We start from the raw sequence: 10,519 nt of genomic DNA on the forward strand, positions 1-10,519 counted from the left end.
AATGCACAGACTGAGGTGAGCAAGTGGTAGAGCAACAACAGCAAATGGATTCATTAACATGAAGCATTAAGCACTCACACATGAACCACTAACACACATGCACACTGTACTTGAAGCATTGTTTTGGCTGCATTTTGAACATTACACATGTATTCAGCCCTGAGTGTTTACTGTAGAATTCAGCTTGTGTAACATTTGTCTCCTGCAGGGCTACCAATGCCCTACAGCAGTCGGGCTGTGTCTTAGTGTAAGCCTAGCAGCAAGAGTCACCTAATTAGAAGAACATGTTACATGCCGGCTAATCCATGACAGATGCAGTATCAAAAGCTGCCACGACTGTGCGTGATTATCAGTGGTTACCAAAAGTATGTTTGAATTGAGTGAAATGATGGCATAATTTCTAAAGACTTCTACATTATTTATATTTCAATTGAAATGACTGAGCTGATGCCATATGGATCCCCACCCATCCTTCTTACTATATTTTTCATTTCAAACAAATAATCTTTGCCGCAAGGATAGTCTGCAGAGATGAAAGTTGACTTGAATATCTGATGCCTTGATGTTCGAGCCGTGGTATAGTCATATCTTTACTCAGGTTCTCGGTTTGCATGTTGTCGGACACGTCCGCAACACACTGAACTAAAAGCCCCCCTCTAGGTTAACCTAAGTGCACATGACAGCTCAGCTGACTTAACAGAAGGTTTGCACGCCTGCTTCTCAATGCTTGTGTTTGCATGTGGCTATGTCCTCAGGAGTGCTGTGGAACCTGTCGTCGTGTGACGCCGTCAAGATGACAATCATCCGGGACGCCTTAACAACTCTGACTAACACTGTGATCATCCCTCACTCTGGATGGAGCAGCTCCACCTTCGATGACGAGCACAAGCTGAAGTTTCACTCCTCTCTGGTGCTGAGGAACACCACAGGCTGCCTGAGGTAAACCACCTGATGATCACACTTGGCACTAGCTCCCCACTGTGGACATCTGATGCTATTGCATGTAATGACTGATGAGCTCATAGCGTGCGTTTGAAGAAAATATGATAATAAAGTGACCCGCCTCAAATCTAAAAATAAAAAATTTGTAGATATGCTCGTAAATCACTTTTTATTTAGCGAACATTATCAGGATGATGTGCATTTTTTCATAAATATGGGTTTAATGATTAAACACGATTTAGTGAAATGGGTACATTTTTCTGTCTTGTTGATGTTTTAAAGCCGTCACCATTTCTTTGAATATCACAGTCAAAACTATTGGAAAACTCACAACCTCTCTCCTGGGGCTTCTTCCTTTGAGAACAGTGCGGTGTGTAGAGCACAGCTTCTAATTGGTGCCAGCTAGTTGAGGTGATTGTTTGTGTAACACTGCACTCAAACATGCATAGGTGTGGTCGTTGGGTCTATACTTACTCAGCAAAGTACTGTAATTTCTTTAGTCAGACCACACACATGCACACCTCTCATACATTATGGATGGTGTATGGGGATTGCAAAGCCCACATCACACATTCGAGTGGGAGACACACACACACACACATGTGCACAGCTGTCATTTTGTGTGTTTGCATATGCTCATCTGTTTGTTGAGCGCAGCCCCAAATCAAATGGTGTGTGTGTGTGTGTGTGTGTGTGTGTGTGTGGTTTTCAAAGGAACCTGAGTTCAGCTGGTGAGGAGGCCAGGAAACAGATGCGCACTTGTGAGGGCCTGATTGACTCACTGCTCTATGTCATCAAAGCCTGTGTAAACACCTCTGACTTCGACAGCAAGGTACGCACAAAGACACCCATCCACTGATGCACACACACACACACACAAATACATTTAGCCAAGAGGGGAACATGCTGCCACATGATAAGAGGGAAGAATCCTACTCATCCTGATTGAATCATTTGTTTCCTTGTGCCTAAATGACCCTCAGCTGCCAGAAGCAACTGTTTCATGTGCTTTGTCATCCCAAGCACAACTCATATTTTTGCATTCTGATTGACCGGGCTGCAACAGTGGTTGCTCATATTACTAATGGCCATAGTTAGAACCACATAAGCTTAGGCTTCAGAATGCTTTAAATGTTCTGTTTCACACTCTTTTTCAAGTCTTGGATCTCTTTGATGTCATAAAGAGCAGATGTACTTAATGGGAGACAGAGTCCTGGCTGTCTGTACTGTATGTGAGGGAAAGACAGTCAGAGAAAAGTTGGCTATAAGCGAGGGAGGCATGAAAGCAAGAGGAGGCAGAATGACTTGTTTCAGACAGAGGTGGAATTGAGGGGCCGCACCAAGGCCCAGTATAGATGAATAAGGGTTATGCTGAGTGTTCAAGAATTAAAGATAGAGCTGGAATGGCCATTATATATCCTTAACCTTTTTTATACAACTGGGTATTGCAAAAGCTCATTCATCTGTGAATTGTAAAGCCATAAAAAGTCAAGTGGACCATGTCTAATGTGAAGATCAGCACTCTGCGAACTCGACCCTTAACCGTGTCAGTCATTCATGCTCATTGTCATTGTGTAAGGCAAACCCATTACAAAACTCAAACAGCGTGAAAATAAATTTGTGTGCTCTGGTTGACGAATTTTGTCTGCCTTGAGTTCCAAATCTAATTGATATCATTGTATTACTGCAAATAGAAGGTGCATGTCCCACACACTGGCTGCAGATACTGTAGCATGCTGCACAGAGTTGTAGCCTTTGTCATGGTGATTAAAAGAGCCTCTACTATAACTACCCGTTCCACTGCCTTTCTTCTTGTACCTGCCAGATTGTGGAGAATTGTATTTGCACTCTAAGGAACCTGTCATATCGTCTGGAGCTGGAGATGACAGCACCCAGACTGATAGAGGGGCAGGAAGTGGATGGCTTACTGGCCAGAGAATCTCCCAGTAAAGAGGTGGATTCCAGCTGTTGGGGCAGAAAGAAAAAGAAGAAGAAAAACAGCCTTCAGGAAGACACAGTGAGTGTGGGACTGTATCTTTAAAATAGCAAAATATTTCTATTATCATGTATGGTATACTGGAAAATGAGTGAAGACCACACAGAAAAGTTGCAATAATGTCATTATATACCACAGCCTGACAAACACTTATATTCTGATTCAGTGGGACGGTGTGGGGCCCATCCCTGGCTTCTCCAAGTCTCCCAAGGGTGCAGAAATGCTTTGGCATCCTTCGGTGGTTAAGCCTTACTTGACTCTGTTGGCTGAGAGTTCCAATCCTGCAACTCTGGAGGGAGCCGCCGGGTCTCTTCAGAACCTGTCAGCTGGCAACTGGAAGGTAAAGTACCTATATTCACTTTATATACACTCACTGATCACTTAACTTAACAGCTCAGCACGTCTGCATCGATCAAAGCTGACACCAGTTTAATTCTGGAACTCACACGTGCTAAAACACACATCTTAAAACCAGACATTTTCCTGAGTAGGGTGTGGACCCTTCTCAAGTTTCACTGCTTTCTGTGTGCACAGTTTGCAGCATACATCCGTGCAGCAGTGCGAAAGGAGAAAGGACTGCCCATCCTGGTGGAGCTGCTTCGGATGGATAACGACAGGGTGGTGTGTTCAGTTGCCACTGCTCTGAGAAACATGGCACTGGATGTCAGGAACAAGGAGCTCATAGGTCAGGAGTCACACTGTCACACATTTTACACTATACACCATAATGACTCTGTCTGGATGAATAATATTAAACACAAATATAAAGCCGCCTTATTGTTTTCCCTATCGGATTCAGCATATTTAACAGTCCAGCCTCTGCTCATGTTGTACCAATTAGGCAGAGGCTATGTTGTTAAAGCATTTAGCTTGGATACATGCCCTTACTCAGAATAAAACACCCACCTAAAGTGTGGATGTTACAAGCACATTATTTTCTGTTATTTAAGGAGGTACATAGATATTATATAGATGATCTTTAGGAAATTAGCTGAATAACGTGACTCTACACGACACTACTTATTAATATTTTAAACATTTTCCATCTAAGCTGGCTCTGTGATTTATACAGTGTGCAAACCAACAAATTGTTTAACAAATTGTTAAACAGTGGGGGTTTTTTGTTAGTTCAGTTTGTTTTTTTTAATTAATGGCAACTACAGAACAAGGGCCTTTTGTGACAATTTTAACTATTGGTTATTATTTTTTTTTAATCTCCCTCTAGCCTTTTGTTTTTCATGAAACATTCTCATTTAATGGAAAAAAACCAAGCTTTTATGTGCTCTCTGTGGAGTTAATGAGGAGTTACAGTTCCAACAAAGCAGGGGCGATGCCTGTAGCAGGAAGGGTGGGGTGGGGGTTGGTTCTGATTTAAGGTGCCTTCAGTTTTGTGGTTGTGAGTTTATGCTGCAGGGTTTTTTTTTTTCTTTTTCTTTTGGTTTTCTTACCACCAGGCTGCTGCTGTTTTACAGTAGGATGCACACACGCCAGTGTCCTTGCGTTGATGCAGTGTCATTTAGGATAACTTTGTACAACACTGCAGGCTAAGCAAAATGAATATCAGCCCGATTATAGAAGCTCCACGGTGTAGTTTAGGTCACAGTGGAAGACCTTTACATTATGTAACATAGAGGGGGGGGGGGAAAAAACCAAACTTGTATGAGTGGTACTCCCCTCCCTTCTCCGTGCATAAGCATCTGCCTACAAACATGCTGTACAGTAAGTGTGTCACAGTGTATTTCCTGCACGTCTCACCTCCCCTCCTCGCTCTTAGGGAAGTACGCGATGAGGGACCTGGTCAACCGTCTCCCTGGGGGGAACACCACCCTGCTGTCAGACGAGACCGTGGCAGCCATCTGTTGCACCCTGCACGAGGTCACCAGCAAAAACATGGAGAATGCAAAGGCTCTCGCTGACACGGGCGGCATCGAGAAGCTGGTCAACATAACCAAGGGCAGAGGAGACAGGTGCGCTACAGAAGCTCGTATTTGTCTGAGAGTTTGTTGTTTTTTTTCTCAGTGATACACACCCGACTGTAACTTGTGCACACGGTGAAAAAACCCCACCAGAGTCGTGGATGGGGATAAAAGGCTGTTTTGGGCACTGACCAGCTGGAGTTTTATACAAACACACACACACACCTAAGTAACACTTTGATGCTTGGAGAAGGAGAAGTTTTAGCCACAGGGAAGGTGGCATTGTATGCATTGAGGTTTTATGTCCCTGTGGAATGATGGCACAGCAGCTATTTCTAGCCTGCTATATATTCAGTAATGTTCCAGGGTAAAACACACGGAGGACAAACTCTTTCCTCAAACATCATGTCCTGTAATATTTACAGTGTGTTTTTAAAGTAAGGCTAAAGGCATTCAGGAATACCCTAAAACATTTGGGCTTTTGACTGTTTCTCCAGGTACTCTATGAAGGTGGTTAAAGCAGCTGCTCAGGTGCTGAACACACTGTGGCAGTACAGAGATCTACGTGCCATCTATAAAAAGGTAATGACATTGAGTTTGGTCCTTTCTGGTGTCCGGTTTAATGTCTGTGAAAAATACACGGCATATCAAAAAGAATTATCTGATTTTAAAGTGTTTTAATTCTGAAGCCGTTCACTGGTCATGACTGAAACATGTACAGGTAGAAAGAAGAGAGGGATCTGTGGCTTTCACATGGTTGCTGACAGGTAGTGTAACAATAGCCTGACATGCTTGCAAAAGTATGGGATGAGTTTGAGTATCGTATGTGCTTTAAAAAATATCTATCCTTTTGAAATCAGATGGTTCTTTTTGATACATCCAGCATATTTATCCAGAGGATCAATGTTTTCCTCTTCCCACTACCCTAACAGGATGGATGGAATCAAAACCATTTCCTCACACCAGTGTCCACACTTGAGCGAGACCGGTTCAAGTCCCAGCCCACCCTCCCCACCAGCAACGTTCAGATGTCTCCAGTCAACCACCCTGGTACATTCAGTTCACTCTATTCTGTGCCCAGTCGAAATAGACACTGCCTGTGAGACCGGAAAACCTCTGGAATTTAATGTTACGAAACGTGTTTTCTTTTTTTCCTTGCAGCTGCCAGCGCCACGTCGTCTCCTGCACTGCTGGGCATCAGAGAGCATAGAGACACCATCAGAGATTATCAGAGAGCACAGTCAACTATGCAATTTTCTAATTACCAAGGAGACAACAGTATTCATAAAAAACAGTATACAGGTACACACCTGAAAGCCACTCGGGGTTACACTCCTTAAAAATTAAATTTGGCTCACACTCACCATCTGCACCAGACTGCGTGCTGTTACACACTTGCTGCTATTCGGGGCGTTATCTGTTTTATCCTTCGTAACGCTCCAAGCGGATTCTGTGGCCAGTTTCCTCTCGTTGCCAAGACGGTCCTCTCTTATCATTTCCACCAACCCCTGCCAGCCCCATCACAGTCAGTTGAATTCCGACCGCTTCAGGGCTGTTTTTGTGCTGCAGTTGGTCTGCACAGCACTAAAGTGGACCAACCAGCCAGGAGTGGACACTCCACAGTGGTGCCATTGTTAGCATCACCAGGTCACAGCTTGCAGACAGGGCCAGTGAGTGGGTACCCAGACATACTACAGTCAGACAAGAGCTCTCACCAGCCTACTCTGGTTGCTGAGAACAGGGGGGAGGCCAGAGTAAACAAAATGAGCCTGCAGCCTCAAAAATTCATCTATTACATAGGGAAGTGGAAATTGAGTTTCTGGATTCCACCCGTTGGATAAAGTGCCAGTGGAAATACCCATCCCATGGGCTGTATAAACAACAGAACAGCAGTGGCCAAGTCTATTATTTGGTGTTATTTCTCTCCAGCGTAGCGCACCACTTCTTGATCCTCTACTATCAAAATACAGACATTTGCCCTTCAGGGATGTGCTGACTTTTTTCACTGATATGAAGTGTGTTGGCATTAAGTTCCACTAATCCATCTAAGGCAACACTCACTTTATTTATTTATTTTTTCCAGGGTCTGGAAAGCCGTCTCCGTATTACTACTCATCACCCACAACAGAGGAGCCCCGAAGAACACAGGTGAATGCAGTAATTCTGCACAAATGTCTGGTTACACTCCACAGCCTCCCCTTCTCATCTTGTCTCGTATGCCTGCTCTGATGTGGCTGTGCAGAGGTAGAGGTTGTTTTGCTGTGTATATGCAGAGATTGTTTATTTCTCTGTTTGCCTGTTAGCTTTGTTTATTTGTGCAGACTATTTCTACTGTTATTTTTGTAGTGTTTGGGGTTTTTTTTTCAGTGTGATAGAGTAGTTTACAGTACATAATATTGCAATGTACACAACAAATGATTAATTAATCAAACTAAAAAATAAAAAAATATGATACTAGCCTTAAGAATTCATATTTATCGTAGTGTTTGGTGATATAAGCTGGCACAAGGCACATGTCTGAGATCCCTCCGCTGCACTGTATAAGCACGACCAACCCTTCTAACCCGCTTGACTAATACAAAGAGACTGACACGTATTCCACCCCGGATGAATGACAATGCTGCGAATGACCCAGCACATCAGCTATTGTTTGAGTGAGATTGAATGTGACTGCTGGGATTGGGATGGTCTGGGTACGTCTCAGGCACTTGTCTCTGTTGGACACATCCATGTGTGCCCATTCAGATAACAGGCACGGAGAGGAGGAGGCAGGAGGGAGGAGATGCTGCACAAAGACAGAGTTCTCTTATGTCCTTCATTGCTTCACATTTCTGGCTAAAGACGGTCATTATTCATTTCAGACATTTATAAATCCCATCCATTTTGTTGGATTTCTAACATTTACCTTGAAGCTGTTTTTGTTGCATTAGTGGCCAGAGACGTGCAGGCGAGAAGATAATTGATTAGCCTATTGTCTGAAAAATCTCCAGCCACACTAACAAGCGTTTGTCCTGAATCTGCTGAGATGTTTGTTTATGCCGTTTCATTTTGTTACCACCATACAGAAGATTGATTTGAGATATTTTTTGTGTTTTGACAGGACGAACAAGAGTTATGTGCTTAAAGGCATAGTTAACTTTTTTTCTCTCTTGCTGAGGTTTCTAGAAGAAAGTCTGCCCCTGAGCTGTTGTTTTGACAGTCGCTGTCCGCTTGATTAGGTGCACCTATAAAACTCCTTGTTAACACAAACGGCTAATCAGCCAATCACATGGCAACAACTCAGTGCATTTAGGCTTGTGGGCTTGTAGGTGAGGTCAAGATGAATCCGAATGGGGAAGGAAGGCGACGCAGCTAAGAAGAGGAAACAGAGGCTGTAATTTGCACACGCTCACAAAAATTGGACAGCTGCTGGTGGTGTAATGGTGTTGGGGCATATTTTCTTTGTACCCTTTAGATCCCTTAGTACCAAAGGTCAGTGAGTGTATAAACAAATGGGGACAGAGCCTTTACTTTATTTTCAACACTCAAATATACATATACATATTTTTTCGCCTCAAATAAAAGTAAAAACTCTTTAACAACATAGTTTACATAGACATTACAGTAAGTCAAGGAAAAGGATAAGTACACGTACCTATATATGTCTTGCGCTGACATTGTTGCGATCCTCTACTGAGGACATGAATCAGTGTAACACCAGTTTGCAGTTTTGTCTCCGGGCAGCGTCTTCTGATCCACTGTGCTCAACATTTTGTTTAAATTGTCAGTTTACTCTTTAAAGCTGAGAAGCTAATGTTTAGAGGTGCTTGTAGGTGGATTTCTAATCATCTAGGTGGAGATTTGCAATTAAGATTTTCCCAAAATGTTACCGTGTAGTGTGGTTATTTATAGTGAGGTGTAAGTGTTCCTGAAAGTATAAGCAGCAGTACAATATGAAGATAAATAAAGTTTGTTTACTGAAATTAAGCTACACGAGAACTATCATTAAAACTTAGAATGAAATCTGAATAATACTTTGAAATAAGTGCTGCACGGCCAAGGCTGCAAACATCAGTGAAAACTGCCTAATTAAGTAAAGGTTAAAGGATTTTTGAAAACGTGTGGCGCAGAGAAATGACCTCCTGTAAATGTTGCATGTGAAATGATTGGACATTTTAATAATAATTATGCATTGCATTTCACAAAGCGTTGGGATGTAATTGGCTAAAGTGGAGCTAATTTAATTTACTTTGCATGCTGGCAGGGGAAAGGGGACAGCAAAGGCTTAATTTGCTACCTTTATTTTCTTTTGAGTTTCAGTTTGAATCTTTAACGTAACGACTGTTGTAAAACTCAAGTTTTCCGAACTGACTCTTGATACTTGCCTCTCGTTCCTTGCAGCCTCTGTATTATTCAGATGAGCCGAGCAGGAGAAACTACGATACATACAGAATGTACCTGCAGCACCCACACGGCTACGACGACTCGTATTTGGAGGAGGTCATCACTTACCCTCCCACCTTCAGCTCTCAGCCTCATGGACTGAAATCCACCTGTAACTACGTGGACTATTACGCTACCACACGGACGCCTTCGTTCAGGGCAGAGCAGTACCCCGGCTCTCCAGACTCCTGGGTATAGGTCTGGAGGTGCTACCGTTTCACCGTCACTTTGGTTTGTAACTGGGGTGCGTCTTCACCCTGCAGCAGAGGCGAGGAACACACAGGAAATGACAAACTTATTTTTTTTCATGAACTTGGCTTCATACATGTTTGTTTTGTGGATGTGTGTGTATGGAGGAGAGTTCAACTGAGTGATAACAGATGGAAAGATGGGATGTGAGCCAAAGAAGGAAATCAAGGAATGTCTTTTTTTTTCTAATTATTTTTTATTTAGATGAGAAAGATGGAATCATGCTGTGAGTCTGTTGAGAGCAGATATTGGGACACTACAGTGAGGAGACATGCGTCCTACTCTGTCTAGATGTTAGGTTAATTTTTCTTTTCGAAACTCTTAGCTGTGATAGCATGGTGAAAGGTGTGAGTCATGTAAACGAAGGTCCGCGGTAAGAGTCGAGACTGGAGGAATATGTATGTGCCGAAGCCAAAATGGATCATGAACTCATATCTGTTTAAAAAATGAATCAAAAAAAAAAACATAAAATAAAAAATAATCAAATGAAAAATAGTTAACTAATGATGTTAGCTTGTACAGAGGGATCAAATTATATCTGTACTTAATGTTGAACCTGTGTAATGCCATGGAGTCTTGTACATTTTTCGTTTTATTGTAAATACAGAAAAAAAACATGTTACCTGGTTTACACTCAACAGCACTGGTTGGAAAAAACAAAAAAACTAAAAGAAACTTGTGCCATGTTAGGTCTTTAAAGATATATAAATATACAAAGAAATATGTGGACAAAGATGGCATCATAACACAACAACGACAACGTAATAAAAGGTCAAGTTTTGTTTTTTAAACTGTGTGAGAGAGTTTCTTTGCATCTCCAGTTTACTGACATTTTGTCCACGTGTGCAAAGAGAGTGAATGAATAGATCAAACCCTTTCTGCTCTGGTTGTAATATCCTCTATCCTGCCTGGGAAGCATATTTTATGTATTTGCACAGACATGAGTAGTGAGCCTTAAACCACCTGTGTTTTATAAAGGCCGTGTGGCACCCTG

The 10,519-nt window shown here is 42.4% G+C and overlaps 1 protein-coding gene across 6 annotated transcripts in view; it reads left to right on the forward strand.

Moving 5' to 3' along the window:
- Positions 1–10,316, forward strand: part of LOC102294411 (plakophilin-4) — an 88,435-nt gene extending 78,119 nt beyond the window's left edge. For all 6 annotated transcript variants that reach the window (XM_042219192.1, XM_014332373.2, XM_005918231.2 and 3 more), the window contains 11 exons: positions 756–939; positions 1,657–1,774; positions 2,768–2,959; positions 3,105–3,278; positions 3,473–3,623; positions 4,713–4,905; positions 5,352–5,436; positions 5,787–5,904; positions 6,016–6,156; positions 6,938–7,002; positions 9,235–10,316. In XM_042219192.1, coding sequence (XP_042075126.1) covers positions 756–939; positions 1,657–1,774; positions 2,768–2,959; positions 3,105–3,278; positions 3,473–3,623; positions 4,713–4,905; positions 5,352–5,436; positions 5,787–5,904; positions 6,016–6,156; positions 6,938–7,002; positions 9,235–9,474 — 1,661 coding nt within the window. In that variant the 3' untranslated portion in view covers positions 9,475–10,316. The remainder of the gene's footprint in view (positions 1–755; positions 940–1,656; positions 1,775–2,767; positions 2,960–3,104; positions 3,279–3,472; positions 3,624–4,712; positions 4,906–5,351; positions 5,437–5,786; positions 5,905–6,015; positions 6,157–6,937; positions 7,003–9,234) is intronic.
- The last annotated feature ends 203 nt before the right edge of the window (positions 10,317–10,519 follow it).

This window comes from Haplochromis burtoni, unplaced genomic scaffold (assembly GCF_018398535.1).
Source record: "Haplochromis burtoni strain Fernald_Lab_line unplaced genomic scaffold, NCSU_Asbu1 Contig_29, whole genome shotgun sequence".
NCBI lineage: Eukaryota > Metazoa > Chordata > Actinopteri > Cichliformes > Cichlidae > Haplochromis > Haplochromis burtoni.